The following is a 17407-nucleotide window of genomic DNA, read 5'->3' as shown; positions in this document are numbered from 1 at the left end:
ATACATATATCCATGTTTTGATTAATATTTCTGTGACCCCTTTTTAACGAAATGGTTCATGCCGAGGGACATTGACGAAAAGGCGGCCATTGCGGCTCTGCGAAAGAGCGGAATCGACTTGATGATGTAGGAACGATTTGAGCCAATATGGCGGACAAACGTTCTCAGTTACAGGGTTTGTCGTCATTGTGACCTTTGCCCTCCGTGCCGCGCTACGCGTGTCGCGTGTGTTAGGCAGCATGGCTTCATCGGCGAAGCGGCGAGCTGTGGGACTTGGGGAGAATCCGGAGGAGGGAGACGGGGAGTCTTCGACAGAGGAGTTCGACGAGGAGAGCGAGGAGTCTGAGGAGGACATCAACGAAGTAAGTTCCCGAAAAGCCTCCGGCCTTGGCTGTACGTAGCTAGTTGGTAGTTATAAATGAGTTGTTTTTCACTGTTGATGCGACGTGTCGTGTTCTGTACAGGAGGTAACTGTGGATTTCGAGGCCCACACCATCTCGGACAACCATTTCAGTGGGATAAGGAAACTGCTGCAACAGGTGAGTAAGTCCATGCTAACAGTGACATATTCATGATTAGCTGACGCACTCAAAGCGACTTATTTAGTTACAATTTTCCGGTTTATAATAATAATTCTACTGGAACAAAAAGGTAAAGTACTCTCAGGTTCTCGAGCTTGAGGTGGGATTCGAACCCGCGACGCTACCAGCTCAGCTGCCCCGGCTTCACATCTCTAAAAGTGTGATGTACAACGGAAATTCGCTTAGATTTTCATCATAAAATTCATAAAATTTTCATTTTAATAGACAATTTGGATGACCCAAATTCCATAACTTTCTATTAGCTGTTTTCATATTGCGGGGAATCATGTGCCCATTCAGGTGGGGAGTTTAATAAAGTTGGTGTGTCGGTTATCCCAGAATGCTTTGCGTCTAAATGTCGGAAGTATTAGCGTTTGGTATTTTACTTTATTGAATTAATTTTTCTGTTTTAAAAAGCTTTGTCTGTTTTAACACAACATATTGCGTTCACTAGCTGTTTTGAAATATTATTTAGATGTTGCGCTTGTTCTAGGGTGGCAACCGTCAGTCAGAAGTGTTGACAAAATAATTTGTGCTGGGAGAAGTTATGTGGTTGGGAGATATTTTCTTTTACATAGACTAAAACAGTATTATTATTGTGTTTTAGTTGGCAGCAGCTGGTAGTGTTGTGGTTAGAGCTGCTGCCTTTGGACCCCAAGGTTTGAATCCCACCTCCAGCTGCAGTACCCTTGAGCAAGGTACTTGCCCTATTGTGTTTTAGTTGATTTGTTGAACTAGTGAAACCATCCTTAACCCAATTATGTATTCTTTATTTTAACAGCTGTTTCTGAAGGCCAGCGTTGATGTTTCAGAGCTGGCTGATATCATCATACAGCAGAACCATATTGGCAGTGTGGTCAAGGTATGATTACCAATTCACAGTATGTGCTGGGTTTGAGATTCGAGATTGTCACATTGATTCGTTTTTAAGAGAATTTGGTGTTTGTGTGATTTCAGGGTGAGAACACTAATTATCATGTTTTAGTTTTCTAGTTGAGCTTGTTGCTGTACAGCTGATTAACCGAAACGGTAGAAAATGTGTTACCCGGGCTTTGCTGTCTCATTATTTACGCATTTTCCCTCAGCAAGCAGAGATACCAGAGGACAGTGATGATGATGATGATGATGATCCAGATGAAGTTTTTGGATTCATCAGCTTGGTCAACCTCACTGAAAGAAAGGTATGGTGGAAAAAAATTTGCTTCATGAAATGGTAGAATTTTTTTTTTTTTTTTTTTTTGTATCCAACAATCCAGTGTAGTCCTGTACAGTGTTAAGTGTAGCTCGGTGAGTACTGCTGTATTTTTGAGTTAGTTTTCTGTAGCTCACTGCTAAATGAATGGCCTCTGTGTTCCATCAGGGTGTTCCATGTGTGGAGCAGGTGAAGGAGCTTCTCCTGAGCCAGTGTGAGAAGGTGTGTGCCCAAAGTGTCACAGAAGAGCTGGAGAAGCTCCTGAACAACACTGACAGACCAGTGGGCTTGCTGCTGTGTGAGCGCTTTATCAACGTGCCACCACAAATCGCCCTGCCACTGTACAAGCAGCTGCGGTGAGAGCACTCATCTGCCCTAACATAATTAGTTTCCCTCCCTTCATCTGAATGCATTCACTGCAGGTGAACATATATAGATATTAATATATATTCAGATATAGTCATGAGAATGTTGAGCTTCTGAACCTTTCCCTCCAGAGAAGATGCTGTAGTTGATCTGAATGATGGGATGCTGACACACTCAGATTTAATCAGATGTAACAATGTAGCGCAGTCCTTCAACAAAATCCTCCAAAGTGGCATTATCATTATGATAGTTGTAATAACATCCCCCGTTGTTTCATTATTTTAGCTTGCACGCTATTATCTGCCCAGTTCTGGTGTTTATTCAGTGTGCTTCAGCATTCAGCGCTCATGTGGTCACGTGGACTTGTAATCTGTTTATGCAACCATGCCCCATAGAATTAGGTCAGGCCCTGACAGCTGGGCCTCCTTGCATGTAGGTTCTGAAAAAGCTCTTCGAAGTGTTTATAAAATGAGATCTTGTTTTTCCATTTGCTCACTTATCGTGTTGCATAGCGCACACTTATCTAAAGCAACATACAGTAATGTAACCATTTATATGGCTTGCTATTTTACTGGAGCACTACAGTGGTAATCACCTTGGTCAAGGGTAATAACAGCAGGAGATGGAAATGGGTCCTCAACCAACAGCCCTCCAGTAACAAGACCATGTCCTTAAGTCATGCATACCTCCTGCTCCCAACAATGTCGTTTAATACAGAGAGGAAATAGCTGAAGCCCAGAGGACCAATAAGCCCAGCGGGAAGTGCCACTACTTCCTCATGATCAGCAAGACCTGCATGGCAGCCAAGAAGAGCAGTTCCAAGAAAGCTGGAAAACAAGAGGAGGAACTGATGTTCTCCAACGCCGAGGAAGAGTTCTTCTGCGAGGTACTCTCGCACTGAGTACGCTGCACCTCACAGTGTTCCATTTGGATGTCAGCCCTTTGTCTTTTCTTGCTTTAACATTTTTCTATGACAATGTGTTTATTCCATGTTCCGTTTCAAAACCCTGTTTGAGTAGTTCAGCACATACAACTATGAATTTTGCAACATCGGAACATTATTGGTGCTCTTCTGCCACACTTTACCAGGAGGACTTGGCTGCTGGGAGCACCCCTCTCCAACCTAGCTATGTGTTTACAGCCTCCTGGTTACTGTCAGGAAAGACATCCCCCTCCATCAGTTAGCTTTCCTGCATTACACCCATCGGGGGGGGGGTCATTGTCTAAGTTGTAACAGAAATGGGTTCTTCTGGTCTGATACAAGATCATAAGCGAAAAAATTTTCTCTATTCCAATATTATGCCCATCCTCATGTTACCAAACGTATTGGCCATAAAATTATATTTTTTTGAAATCTGATTTTTCACATTACAGAATCATTGTTCACCTACGGGACTAAAGTAATAAGAACCTAAATGGAGTCTTGCAATTGCAGCAATCCACCCTGAAGTTCAACTACTCGGTCCAGGAAGAGGCCGACTCCTGTCTGGGTGGACGCTGGTCTTTCGACGACGTCCCCATGAAGCCATTCCGCACAGTGATGTTAATCCCCACGGACCGGATGGGCACCATTATGGAAAAACTCAAGGAGTACCTGACTGTGTGAAATTTGGATGCACAATTGAAGAAGCCCATCACGTTGTTTGCTTTGTGGCACCCATTATGGACAGACTGAGCATCTTGTAACTGGGAAGGGTGCAGGAACTCATGCCATTGGCTGTCATTTGAAATTATAAGTATCTATGAACTTCACATGTTTGTATGTAAAATATTAAATTCTTGGACAAGATATTCTTATTTCTAAACTACCTTAATTTCTGTCTTCAAAGGTGATTTTTATGTGTGTGGCACCATTATAACTAGGCATTGTAAACTTCAATATTCACAATTGCAATGATTAGTGAATCCCACACCTAATCCTTTAAGTTGATCATATCCTTTCAAGGCATAACTGAAATAATTTATTTCTCCATAAAGCACATACTGAATATATTACAGGCGTGTCAAATTGTTTTTGATAGTCATTTCACTATTAAATGTCAAATTTGGGAACATTGACCAAACGCAAGGTGAGAGGGGGAGAAAGGCTTATTGTATTATCCGCACACATGACCCGTTATGTGAGTCTTAGTAATAAACCTTAAATATGATCAATATCTAATGTTAATTTTTATCTACTACACAGACTGATGTAGAAAATGCTGTCTGACAGCCGCGCCATACTGTGTTACCGTGGGAACAGCGGACCACCAACACTTTCACTGTATGATGCATCGCTCGTGGGATTGGCTGGCTTCGCAGTCACCATGCGGTTCGCTGGCAAGTGCGTGTGTCTTCTGTTTCTTTTCTTTGCAGTGCATGGACCCAGTATGGTCCAGGATGTGCTGTAGAAGGTCTTTGCTCTCGCTGGAGGGCAGGTTGTAGAAGAAATACTGTGGCACCATCTGAATGAAGCTTCGAAGAAGAAAACCCAACAAAAAGTCATTTTTGTACGAATAATACACACCAAAAAGTTTTAATACACTGTAGTTTCTTTACTGGTGCACTGGTAATTTTCAGTGAGTTCTAAGCTGGGAACCCAGGTTTGAGTGCTTCACTAGCCATCTGGCAAACACAAACTGACCAGCTGGGCGCCTATAGGGCTGCATATGGAATCAAGCGAACAGCACTCTCCTAGCGCATGATGTCACCTGATAAAGCTTGCAGTGCGCGGAGGAACATGGGCCCAGGAATACAGGCTCACATCTTCTCTTATGTCACTGCATGCTGCCTAGCTCAAGTGCTATATTTCACAAGTGGACTTAGAAATGTAAAGTGTCTAGGTTCTCGCTTTTGGCCTTGATGTGATGGCATGAGCTCCCTGTCTCCCTCAGAACTGCTGTGTCCCCATGAGCATTCAAGAATGGTCTCAAAACACATTTCTGACTCGTTTCTTTCCTGGTTGCCTGACTGCTACATAAACGTACATCTGTCATGATCATCAGCATCAGGTGCCAACGAAAAGTGCACTTTACTCTTAGCTGCACATTGCTGTGAAGAAAATCACGTGCCGAACTTCACACAAGGCACGTATTATGGTTCCCGAGATTCTTCAGCAACAGACCCGTCCAGCCGAGCTGTTGGTGCTGCCTTTTGTCCATCAGCAATGTGCCATCTGTCCTCACATTGTTGTGTTTGTCTGGGTGCGGTATACAGCTAGTGCACCGGATTCGTTACACCATCCATACCTTGTTGTACCCATGCTGCCGTAGCCCAGTGCAATTTCCTTTGTTATCAATAAAGCATCTGCCTACACTTAAATGTAAGAAATGGGCAACTGGCTACAACTAAACTAGGAGTGCATAGAACCAGTAAAAACACTATACTATGCCATCAAATTGGAATGCGGTCCTTGCACTCTTGTGAATCCTGACCTACTTTCATTAATTCGGGAAACCTTCTCCGGTTGTCCATAAACAAATCCAGTCCACCAGACCACAAATCTCCCTCACTGCTCTATGACTGCTAATCTTTTGCTAAGAGTTGCAATGCAGGATTACCGAACTCCCGGCCATCACGTTAAAACGAGTGCGTATGTATTGGGTTACGAAAACATGTTTACAGAAGACTGGAGCTACCGTCTCTTTCGCTGGACTTTCTCACGCTTTGGAGATATCTGAGCCAGATCCATCAAAGTATCTGAGCGGTAGCTTATTGTTTTCATTCAGAACGGGTGCGAGGCGGCTGACTTACACCTGGGGGGATATCTCCGAGACGGTGCGCACGCGGTTGTTCTCAGACAGGCTGTATTCGTGGAACAGCACCCACTCAGGGAGCCCCAGCTTCTGCGCCTCCGTGCCGTAACTGGACAGCGGGTGCAGATGCGCCACGTGCTTATGTGTGAGCATGAAGTAGTTTCCCGATCCGTCCACGTCCCTCGCGATCTGGACGCAAGCAAGAAGACAAGGTTCTCTTAGAAGAACTGTGCAGGACACCAGGAGTTTCAGGACTAACAAAGAACAGTGTCTGTAGCCTCTGGATCATTTTCCCTCCAAAAATTAAATACGATTGCAAACTTTTGCTAAACACAATATAAAACTAGCACTTGTGACAGGGTTTAAGAGACAGGAGTAACCCTATTTTGGAACAGCAAGCTCATATATCTACCAAACAGTAGCATGGAAGATAAGACCCAAAGCCAAGCCCCATCTCCTAGCCTGTGAGACAAGGCTTGTTGAGGAAAAATGAGCACCAGGTACAGCAAGTTACCCCAACCAGGAGTCATGGTGAAGGAGACCAAGTTTTTTGCTTTTTTTAATTATAATTCAGAGGTATTTCTTAGTCTTTTGGTATTGACTTAAAAAATATGGGACAGAAGTCTTTTTAATAGGAGGGTGCAATGGGTTTGGCCGGTGCCCACTGTGTGGCAGGTCTGGGGTTCGAGCCCTGCTTGGGGTGCCTTGCGACGGACTGGCGCCCCATCCGGGATGTGTCCCCTCCTTCTTCAGCCTTGCGCCCCGTGTTGCCGGGTCAGGCTCCCGCTCGCTGCGACCCCGCTCGGGACAAGCGGTTGTTGACGTTGGTCGGTTGGTCTTTTTAATACCAGAAGTCCACACACTGCCACCCCATATCTGATCACAGCCCAGACCAGACATGCCCGGGCAGATCAAAAACGGCTTTCGCCAAACAAAAACCTATTGTTGACGTTCCACAAAAGCACATGAGGAGTCACCGCCCTTCCCATTTCCATGTACCTTACCTGCATGAAGAATCCTGCAAGCAGAGCCCTCTTTATGTTGAGGGTATTGCTTTTCGTCCCAAAGGAAGGCTCCGAGATGGGAAGCTCAATTCTCCTCAGTATGTCTATCAGCTCGGACCTGATGGCTTCGGCCGTCCGCAAGGCTGAGTAACTGAGGAAATAATCCTGACACCACTTCTCAAGGCATAAATCTGCAAGAAAAGGGGATTAAAAGTATAAATGAATGAAAGTGGCAATGTGAGCAAGTTGCACAGATCTTTACTGAACCGTGAAATTAGTATTCTGTGGGATAGTAACCTGGAGTTACCCTAATCTGGTCACATGCAACAAAAACATGAGTCATTTGTTTAATTAATGTACTAAGGAGGTTTATATCGTTTCATACCTGACTCATTTACTCTTCTGGTTAATACAGAGAAAATTCACATTAAATGGTTCAAGGGTACAACAGCAGTATCCCAGAGGATTTGAAACAGCAGCTTTTTGGTTGTGTGTCCACCTTCAGTACTACATTTCCCAGGTTGTCTACAATAGTCTAGAAGATTCTGTTCACACTGGAACAAGGTGTCTTGCAATGAAGAGGCGTCTGTATCGGGGTCTAATTTGTTCACGTAGTATATGATCCTCAGGCACCATTCCGGACCCAACACTCACATGGCTCACGTTGGCTGCGCTTGAAGGCATTGTAGATGTTGACCAGGGTGAAGTGATCTCCCTCGGGATGCTGGAACTTCAGGTGGCACTGCGCGGCTTCCTGCCTGCTACCGATGGGCGGCTCTAGGAAGCAGCCGGGGGCTGAAGGAGACCCAACTGACTATATTAGCACAAAGTCCACCACCACCGTTTTATGACACGCTTTGGATACCCTACAGATATCGAGGGTCAACGGGGCTTGCTTGCCTGTGAGCATCGCCGCTATGGTCACCACCTCGTTTACACAGTCAAACTCGCAGGAAGCCAACACGGTCTTGGCCATCTGCGGGTCCAGGGGGAACTCGGAGATTATGATCCCGATCTCGGACAGGTTCCCATCGTTGTCCAAAGCCGCCAGGTAATCCAGCTCCTCCAAAGCCTGCATGAGGCCCTCAGGATCTGCAGCGAAGAAGATGGTTGCGTTTCACGTATAAGTCTGGTCTCAGCTCTGAGCTTGCAGAAACGGCTTCGAACCCTCAATGCCTGACCTCAGCTTGAATTAATCTGTGCCACCGTACAAAGCCAAATGCAGTTTTACTCCTCTCGCACGTTTCTTAAGTCTTCACACCTACACTCTAGAACCATAGCATCTTGGAAGCGGACACTAAAACTGGATCTCAAGAGCAGGACAGATTACAGAAGTAGCCTTTTCTTTCTATTATGTTCACATATAAAACATCATTCCCTCTCAAGAATAATCTTATTTAGCAATGAGAGAGAATTACACAAGCATAACTCCAAAGTTCAGCTGGATCAAGGAACAAAACCAAAGAAGCACAATTACTTCCATCATTCCTGGTGATCCTGGTACTGGTAGCATTTGTTTTGTGGTAAGCGGAAGCTTTACAACCCAGGAACACCCAGCAATGACACGACTCATGTGCAGTGTTAGAGCGACCAGCAAATCCCAGTGTAAAACTGTCCTAGACAAGCAGCACGCACCACACGTCCAAGGAGCTCGTGCACTACGGCACCACCCTGGCCAAACTCGGAGCAAAACATTCCTGCTTCCTGCTCGTTACGGCAAAGGGGCTGACGAAGCAAACGGCGGGCTCTCTAATGAGCCGGCCTTCCTCGTTCCATCCTCCGCGGCACGGCAAACATAGGGCTACGCGAGGGCTGAACCGCAACGCTGGCGTTTCCCACGCGGGGAGCCGCCCGCCCGGCGGGGTGCTGTCAGCTCGGGTAAAGCACGGCTCACCGAGCCCAAAGATGACCGATCCGGGCCCATCTGCAACGCGCACCGCTTCCAAGCGATCCTCCGCTGACCCCTCCCAGTTCCCCTCCAACACCACAAACAAGCACTACTGTACAAGTACAGAGTCTGGGGGGGATTTCGCTGTTCCAGGACTCAGCAACATTTTATCTTATTTATCACTAGTGCTGTTAATTATTTTTCATGAATATCTAATCACATACAGTACAGAAATTTGTTCTATGAAGACATCTGAGGGCACCGCATAGTGGCACAGCGGGTAGTACTGGGTGTAGGTTCAAGTCCAGTTCACTCTGCGTGGACTTGGCACGTTCTTCCTGCGTCTGCTGGGATTTCTTCCCACAGCCCAAAGGCATGCGTTTCCGGTGAACGCACGACTCAAAAAAAAAACAATGAAGGAAATTTTATGTGAGTGAATGAGTGTGTTGCCTGGTCCTGTGATAGACCGGCATCCCGTCCAGGGTGTACCCTGCCTTATGGCCTATGCTTCTGGAATAGGTACCAGACCACCACAACCCTGCATTGGATAAGCAGGTACTGAGAATGGATGGAAGCTGTTTTTTGAGTTTGCTTGTTTGTTTTTACCCATCCATCTATCCATCGCCTTTGTATTAGTTTAATGAAGAGCACAAGGTCCCAGCAACATACAGGTAGAGACAGATCAGGTAGAAATGACAAATATGTCTACAAACACAGAGTGATGGCTCAAAGTCAGAAGGTTCCAATGATTAATTCACAGGTTCGATCACACAGCACTTTCTAATAACCTCCGGAAGGGTGTCCAGACATTCAGGAATTCATTAAAATTCTAACGCAAATCAAATGTCTGCTTTTCCGGTGCGGGAAATCGAAACACTTCAATCATTCACACGCATGCATTTATTTATAGAGCGGGATCTGGGTTGGATCACTTACCTGGGCGGTCGATGAAGTCACACTGGCCAAGGCCCGCTATCTCCATCCTCTTCAGGAACAGCACGGTGGATGTGATGTTGGACTCCAGGATCCGGGGAGTTATTTCTTCAGGCAGAGGGGTCTCCTCGGAGTACAGACAGAAACACTTTCCTGGGGTAAACAAGAGAGCACATGAACACGGAGACCAGTGTCTATCAAGCTTACTTAGGGAAATGCACTTGGAGCAGGTAACCAAATGCAGTAGGATGCCACATTTAACTTTAAACAAGAGGTTGATTTACAGGTGCCATTCAACACACGTATTCCGATAATATTTCTGGCTATTGCTCACGAAATTGTTCAAATGATTTAAACGAGAACGCAAAACGCTTGTCAAATTCAGCAGAATTAAAAAAAAAAAAAAAAAAAACACGTTACGAGACAGACCTTAGTGATCTGGAGACGTTTAAACGGAAACGCTTAAAGGGGGCAGCCCACCTGTCGATCCCATCAGCTGCTTGCGGATCTCCGCCTGGCACTTGCTGATGGGTCGCATCACTGCGGAGTTCCCTCTGATACGTGGGTTGTACACCTAGACGGAGGAGACGAGATTGGTTTAAGGGGCTTTGGACTAAACCTCTCCGCAAAACGAGAACGACCACCTTCCCTGGGTAACGTGCAGTAATGACTCATTTGGTTCAGCAGTTATTTCCCAGTAAGTGTTTAACTGTGCTTGAGTTTATATCCATGACTTGTGCACCGACTGGCTAACCTAAAAATGGCCCATATAAAGAACCGAGTGAGGAGAAAAACTGCAACGCGCATCCGAAGGGCAGGTGATGCGACCTGTTCCTGTGCCGCGCACTTTGCGACACGCTGCGGTGCACGTGGTGAACTTCACCGCACAGCTACGGAGCGAAGGTAAACCGTGCCACACTCACGTATCTCTTCTCAACCCCCGGGTCGATGACGAAGTTAACCGAGCCCAGGGCCCAGAAGAGATCCTCCCCGTGACTGGAGGTGAGGAAGACTCTCCTGGTGCCTCCCATCTCCTCCCCAGGAAGCGGCAACCCGCCAACCTGTCCTGGAAACAGGGCCACGGGCACCAGCCCCTGCAGACTCCTCCCGGGGAGCCCGGCACCCTCCTGCAGAAGAATGTTGTGGGCACAGTCGATCTCCTGCGGAAGAGAGCACAAGGTCGCTCGTTCACACCCGTGACCCCCATCCTCGGTCCTCTCAAGCTGCCGTCCACGCAGCGCGTCGGTGTACGCGCGCATTGCGGAGCACGCGTGTATCGAGTCGAGGGGTTCATCGCCCGGAGGCTGATGATCCCGAGCAGGGCCGTCCGCACCCTACCGGTGGCGTTTCTCCCATTAAGCTGACGGGAAACCCCTGCAGACACCGGCTCGGCTCGAGCTCAGCGGACCCCAATTTGCCCGCAAATTTTGTAACAGAATTCACATTTACATTCACGCATTTAGCAGATGCTGCTCTCTAAAATACGGGGGGTGTAGTGGCGCAGCGGGATTGGCCTGCACCTGCTCTCCGGTTGGTCTGGGGTTCGAGTCCCGCTTGGGGTGCCTTGTGAGGGACTGGTGTCCTGTCCTGGGTGTGTCCCCTCCCCCTCCAGCTTTATGCCCTGAGTTGCCGGGTTAGGCTCCGGTTCCCCATGACCCCATATGGGACAAGCTGTGTGTGTGTGTGTGTGTGTGTGTGTGTGTGTGTGTGTGTGGCAGGGGTGGTTTCACTATACCTGCGAGGAGGCCAGAAAGACAATGATGTTGCCATTCTCCTCAGAGCGGTGGATCTCGAGCACCAGGCGCAGCGCGGCACAAAAGTAGTCCTTGGGGCCGCCGTTGCTGTAGACCACTTCGGCCGGGGGCGCGTCCTCGAGCCGCAGCAGAGGGGCGCCGCCGAGACGGGCGAGCAGCTTCGTGGGGACGTGCGGCGCCGTCAAAACCACTACCCGCAGCTCGGGCCTCTGCGGCAGGACGGCTCTGAGGAGCCCCAGCAGAACGTCCGTGCTCACGGTGCGCTCGTGGGCTTGGTCGATCACCAGCACCCCGTAGCGCTCCAGCAAGGGGTCTGACATCATCTCCCTGAGCAACACGTCATCTGTGCAGTACCTGTGGCGATTGGGGAGGAGTATAAGAAGATCTCTGGAAATATTGAGGAAACTACCAAACCCATGTCCCCAAGCGTGTGAAATAATTTAAAAAATCACTGAATGTCCTCTATAAGGTACATGAGGAGCATGTGCAGTGGGAGAAGCGATTCGAAATATACGTCCTCTACAGCGGACGGTGCTCCAATCTCGGCCTTTCTAATGCCCTCCGCTGACTTGATTGGTTTAATGTATATTTACTCCTTAAGCTGGCACTTTTCTCCAAACTGACTTTTAGCTCGAGGGTACTGCAACAGCAGGTGAGATTTAAACCGGCGGCCTTCACGTCCGAATACAGCGGCTCCGACGCCGTTAAGTCACGTCATCGTAAGAACGTAATCGTACGTACCATTTCTTGAAAACCACCGTTGCGCGATGGACTTTTTAGACATATGGCACAAAGAACAATTATCCCTTAGAAAATAAACCCACCCGACACTGACTGCACAAATATAGTAATTAAACAGGAGGAACCAGCCAAACCTTAATCCCTGTACAGTGGGTCTGACCTGAGCTCCGCAATATTTGAGACACAAGCTAATTTTTTCATATTTCTTGAAATAATAACGTGATACGTGTCCCCCATCAGGCACCCTGACTCTGTGTCCGCTTTTATTCGGCCAAGGAAGAGCCTGCGATCACCAAAGACTATTTAAACGGCTCCTCGGCCCGATCGGCGCTTTAATACGCTTTTTCTTGTTCTCCCTGTGGCCCCTCGGCCATTGTGTCTGCTTTCTTTGTCCTTTGCCCCGACCCTAACCGATACTGGTGCCGGGGGGGGGGGGGGGGGGTGACATACGGCTGAAGGGCCCCCCCCCCAAAAGTGCGCAGCTGCGCAACGCACCCTCACAGCCCTTTGATGCCTATTCTTCTCTAGGACACATGGCTCCATCAGAAAGAAAGTTGCTGGGGGTGGGGGAGGGGGAGGGACCAGTGGTTACTGCAAGCCGCAGTATTTACCCCCCACAGTCACGGGACTGAGCAGGCTTTCGTACCAACCCTGTGGGTAGTTTGCCTAACACATCAGTTTTCCCAGAGCTCCTTAGTTCCGCACTTTGCAAAATACCCGACAGCACAGATAAGCACCGGGACCGTAAAAACCATACGATCGGCGCAGGGCTCCTCCTGCAACCAGGGAGCGTTTGGTGGCCTCATTCTTTGTGCACTGTACGCTAGATAATGCGTGCGAATCACATTTTACAAAAAAAAAATTTTTTTTTTAAAAAAAAGTAACATAAGAAAGATGAGAGCATCCTGCGTCTGCAGCAGGTGCGCTTCGGAAGTCGCACCTGAGCACGGTGTCTCCGGAGCAGCAGGTCTCCAGGGGGATGCTGTAGCCCACTTCGTGTCCGATGTTGACGTCCATCTCGTCGGCCACGCGCAGAGCCAGGTCCACGGCCAGCTGCCGGTGCGTCTGCGTGCACGCCACCACGCCGTGCCGGTACTGCGCCGAAAGGCAGTACTCGGCGCACCACTCCGGTATCTGGAGGTCGGCAGCCAAATTAGTTTGGCACGGAACGCAAAATTTCAATATTTCCCAAACACCTTTTTTTTTTTTTTTTTCCTCCCCCTCCCCTCCAAGATTAATTTCGGACGCTTCCCGAGGAAACAACAAGTGGATGTAATTGCTGCGGATTACGAACAATGCTCTCAGGAGCGGCACGGCTGAGCGCTTCTCATTACGTACATAATGCAACCGTACTGCAAAATCGTTCCGGCGGTTAATGACAGCTTCTGTGCGTCGGGAGCTTATCGACGGGAGGCTCTCTAAAACCCATCTCGTGCGGTGAACAGCTGGACCTTTGTGCCGTCCGGCTGCGGGCCCTGGAAACGCTGCCTTGTCACAGAGAGCGAGAGGAGCAGCTGCTCATCTGCTTATCTTCCCATGATTTCCTGAACACCACGGTATACTTCTGAACAAACACACATTGTACATTTCAACATTAATCCCAGGGTCATATTGCCATAATAAAAACCACGAAGAGCTCCGTCTTATAAAAAAATGGAAACAATTCACGTAATTCATGACGACGAACATTCCAAAAATGTTTCCAACTGACCACCTTTATTAAATTGTGGGAAATTGCGGAGCGGGCAGCGTCTGCCTCCTGATTCAGAAACACGTGTCAGTAGAAAGAAACCAAACTTCCAGGCTGGGGCTGCTTGCCTATAGAAAAAGGAGTGAGCGAGCAATGAAATAATGGACTGATGGACACAAGCAGGGCAGCCCGACTTAAGTTTGCAAGAGGAACATAAAAGCAAAGCACTTTGCATGACCTGAATAATAAGGTCTACTCATAACCAGGAGTAATACTATACAGGCCTCTGTGTAAAATGACGGTAAAGTAATACTCCCTTCCTGGAGCCTATATTTAGTGCCTTTTCAAAGCCTGACAGCTGCAGTTCAGGCAGAGACATTTAAGGCAGGTCTGTCCCACTTTCAACTGTAAAGCAACGGGAAAAACAGCTTCAGCTACCTGTTGGACATTGTTTTCTGAAAAAAAATGGATTCATAATGCATATATAATGTCAAGATTTGAGAGCAGTGCCAGAGCAGGAAGAAGGCTGTCTCACATCAGCTGGGTGGTGCGAAAGGACGTGGGTTCGATCCCCGCTCAGCCTGTGTGGAGTTTGCACGTTCTCCCCGCGTCTGTGTGGGTTTCCTCTGGGTGCTCTGGTTTCCTCCCACAGTCCAAAGACATGCTGTTCAGGTTCCCCCGTAGTGTGTGAGCGACAGAGAGAGAGCGTGTGTGTTCCACTGATGTATGGATGTGACACCCAGTGTAAGTAGTGTACCTAGCAGTGTAAGTCACCATGGTGAATAAGGTGTGTGGGTGGGTAACACTACATGGAGTTCACTGGAAGTTGCTTTGGAGATGAAAGATGTACTGAAGATCAATTGCTGTCCGAGGAAGCAGTGGCGGATGCCCAGCCCCCAGGTGCGGAGTTTGCAGGTTGTCTGCGCGCTCAAACTTTGCGCACTTCATCCTTCCTAGTTAATCCGCGCGCTGTCACGGATTAGGAAATCTGTCATCCAGTCTCCCCAGCAACACGCCGACCATGACACGACATGCTGCTGAGGAATCATGGATTCTGTAAATCCCTGGGTGGGAATATTAACAGGTCAGGTGCCGAGGCGAGGCGAGGAGGGCCATCGCAGGAAAACCCACCTGAGAACTTTTCCCACTCTTGGCCGCACCGGACACCATGATGACCTGATGGTGGAGCAACGCGTCCAGGAACTCGGAGCGCACCTTCCACACCGGGAGGCTCTTCCTTTCTTTCAGTAGCTTGTAGTATCTGGATGAGTAAGGCAGTCCATCGAACTGATTGAGCTCCAGCTCGTCCCCGAAGTCGAGAACCTCGTCCAGCGCTTCTTCGTCGTCGTCATCATCATCATCATGATCATCTACCCCGGCTTCGGAACACGGCGGATCCCGCGACGCGCACTCGGCCATGGCGGCGGCGGCGCGGCTCACTCTCTCTCTCTCTCTCACACACACACACACACACACACACACACACACACACACACACACACACACAGAGAGAGAGAGAGCTGCACTCCGTTAACTAGTGGAGAGGAGCGCGGGGCTCTTCATCCCCACAGACGGGACACGACCCTAGAAATCGCGCACATCCACGCAAAACCCGCCCCGCAGCCGACGATTAAACTTTACTTTTAAAGCACCCGAACGAAAACGCGCTCTTAGAAGAATAAAGAAAAAAAACCCAAAGTAAAGCGTCCGATATTTTCTCCACACAAGAAGAAGTTGTTATAAATATGTGTCGCTCTTCCCTTTCGCTTCCCAGCGCACGACTTGCTTGCGCCCCTCCCGCCCGCTCGGCCGTCGGGACTATTGTGTCCCTCGGTGCGGTCATGTGGCCCTTTAATCCCATTATAATCCCGCGCGGGACGTCGTTCGGAGGGGGGGAGGGGTGACGCTGACGCTGACGCTGACGCTGACGGGGAGCGACAGCGCGTGGGACAGCGCGTGCGACGTGCGGCTCCCTCACGCCGCCAGCCTCTTGGATATAATGACATATAAGAGCAAAAAGTGTCTATCACATATACTCCTCCTCCTCCTCCTCCATTTATTAACTTGTACACAGTAAAACAGCGCCGCGTGTCAAACTAGTCAAACTGCGCTTTTCAGTTTTTGCTTCAAAGACGACTTTTCTTGAATTGCGCGACAATGTTACACATCATCATGGAGCGAAAGCTCGCTCGTCTGTACTGTACGGCCACGTGGAGAAAGAGAGTATCACACATTCTAATTCCCTTCTTGCGGGATATTCCGTGGCCTTTTTTTTTACTGCATTGCTGATAATATTAGTAAAAAGTAAATAAAAGAAAGGAAGAGTTTGTCAGAAATACACAACAAAGCAGCTGTGCCTTTTGTGAGAAGACAATATCACGCGCAAACGCGTTTGAAGTGGATCGCGGTGACACGACATTTGTGTTTCCTGCTCTTAATATAATGTAAGAGTTATTTTTTCAGCTTTGAACGCCTTGCGGTGAAGTGGTGGACTGTTTACACTTGTGTTTTGGTCCGTGTGTGAAAACACACTCATTTATACACGTTCTCTCATCGCGGACAGTCCGCGCGTAGCGACCTCTAGTGGCGTCTCACTGCACTGCCACGCATGTCCGAGAGCTTTAGCAGTGGGTCCACTGAGATTTATTATTAATCTTTATTGGGCTTGGCATGTTTGTTCAAGGCAGCTTACAATGCCGGCTAATCAACTTTGAAATTATTTACCCATTTATGTAACAGGGTACTTACTGGAGCAGGGCAGTGTAAATACATTTATTCTTGTAGCTGTTACGATGTTGAGCTCCCTACAATTACATTTATTCATTTAGCAGACAACAGCAATTATTTATCCATTTACACACCTGGGTGATTTTACTGGAGCAATTTAGGGTAAGGACCTTCATCAAGTGTACCGCAGCTTGAGGTGGGATTCGAACCTGTGATCTTCAGGGCTAAAGGCAGCAGCTCTAACTATTACCAGCTGCCCTAACAGCTACTGCCCCAAGATTTCAAGTTGACCCTAATTGCTACACTCGTTGCTGATTTATACTTAGTAGGAATTATATTATTTTTTATAAAGGTCTTTAATAAACATGTGATAAAGAAGAGCAAAGGGCATTAGGTCAACCTCACTTTTGTATGGAAGAGGTAGGTTTCAGACCCTCTCGCACTATTTACTGTATACAAACTAGTAACAAATATTAAAAACTGGACACTGTGTAAGAGCAAAGGTAAGTAAAGCAACAGTGTCAATAACCGAGCCTTTTTGGGACATTCTAGAGGCCATGTAGAATTCCCAAAAAATATTAACTATGTATACTAAAAAAAATGTTTTTTTAAATCACATTTTGGAAATGTTAGAAGTAACAGTAACCTAGAAGACAAAGTGTGGCAAAAATAGAGCAAAAGATTCCTATTTATATAAATTAATACAAATTAACAGTGTTAATTTGCCAAATACGTATTTTTTGACATAATCTATTGTTAAATTATATAATGCCAAAGTCCATTATACAAAACAATGT

The 17407-nt window shown here is 47.6% G+C and overlaps 2 protein-coding genes across 3 annotated transcripts; one reads left to right on the top strand and one right to left on the bottom strand.

Moving 5' to 3' along the window:
* The first annotated feature begins 165 nt into the window (after positions 1-165).
* bccip (BRCA2 and CDKN1A interacting protein) lies at positions 166-3937 on the top strand. Of its 2 annotated transcripts, none has more exons than XM_018761259.2 (7): positions 166-362; positions 465-539; positions 1363-1443; positions 1667-1762; positions 1942-2129; positions 2857-3025; positions 3514-3657. In XM_018761259.2, the coding sequence occupies exons 1-7, from the start codon at positions 240-242 to the stop codon at positions 3541-3543; spliced, it is 762 nt and encodes a 253-aa protein (XP_018616775.2). In that variant the 5' UTR covers positions 166-239; the 3' UTR covers positions 3544-3657. The 2 variants fall into 2 exon arrangements, with proteins under 2 accessions (XP_018616775.2, XP_018616774.2); XM_018761258.2 differs by having other exon boundaries at positions 169-362; positions 3575-3937.
* An 85-nt stretch (positions 3938-4022) lies between these two features.
* dhx32a (DEAH (Asp-Glu-Ala-His) box polypeptide 32a) lies at positions 4023-15737 on the bottom strand. The gene is made up of 11 exons (XM_029248834.1): positions 15015-15737; positions 13134-13327; positions 11434-11806; positions 10622-10858; positions 10179-10272; positions 9702-9851; positions 7778-7969; positions 7532-7672; positions 6878-7068; positions 5872-6062; positions 4023-4593 (listed from the first exon to the last, which is right to left on the bottom strand). Exons 1-11 carry the CDS (start codon positions 15300-15302, stop codon positions 4398-4400), a joined length of 2247 nt encoding a protein of 748 aa, XP_029104667.1. The 5' UTR covers positions 15303-15737; the 3' UTR covers positions 4023-4397.
* Between the last annotated feature and the right edge of the window lie 1670 nt (positions 15738-17407).

The sequence above is a fragment of the Scleropages formosus genome, chromosome 24 (genome assembly GCF_900964775.1).
Source record: "Scleropages formosus chromosome 24, fSclFor1.1, whole genome shotgun sequence".
Lineage (NCBI taxonomy): Eukaryota > Metazoa > Chordata > Actinopteri > Osteoglossiformes > Osteoglossidae > Scleropages > Scleropages formosus.
This window is presented reverse-complemented; position numbering and strand designations above follow the sequence as displayed.

What these genes read in the sequence shown, in the direction of transcription:
- bccip (XM_018761258.2), top strand. Translation starts at nt 240, where the DNA reads ATGGCTTCATCGGCGAAGCGGCGAGCTGTGGGACTTGGGGAGAATCCG. An exon ending in TAAGGAAACTGCTGCAACAG is followed by an intron (nt 540 to 1,362) that starts GTGAGTAAGTCC and finishes TTATTTTAACAG; the next exon opens with CTGTTTCTGAAGGCCAGCGT. An exon ending in TCAACCTCACTGAAAGAAAG is followed by an intron (nt 1,763 to 1,941) that starts GTATGGTGGAAA and finishes GTGTTCCATCAG; the next exon opens with GGTGTTCCATGTGTGGAGCA.
- dhx32a (XM_029248834.1), bottom strand. Translation starts at nt 15,302, where the DNA reads ATGGCCGAGTGCGCGTCGCGGGATCCGCCGTGTTCCGAAGCCGGGGTA. An exon ending in TCCGGAGACACCGTGCTCAG is followed by an intron (nt 11,807 to 13,133) that starts GTGCGACTTCCG and finishes CAATCGCCACAG; the next exon opens with GTACTGCACAGATGACGTGT. An exon ending in CGGGGGTTGAGAAGAGATAC is followed by an intron (nt 10,273 to 10,621) that starts GTGAGTGTGGCA and finishes TCCTCCGTCTAG; the next exon opens with GTGTACAACCCACGTATCAG.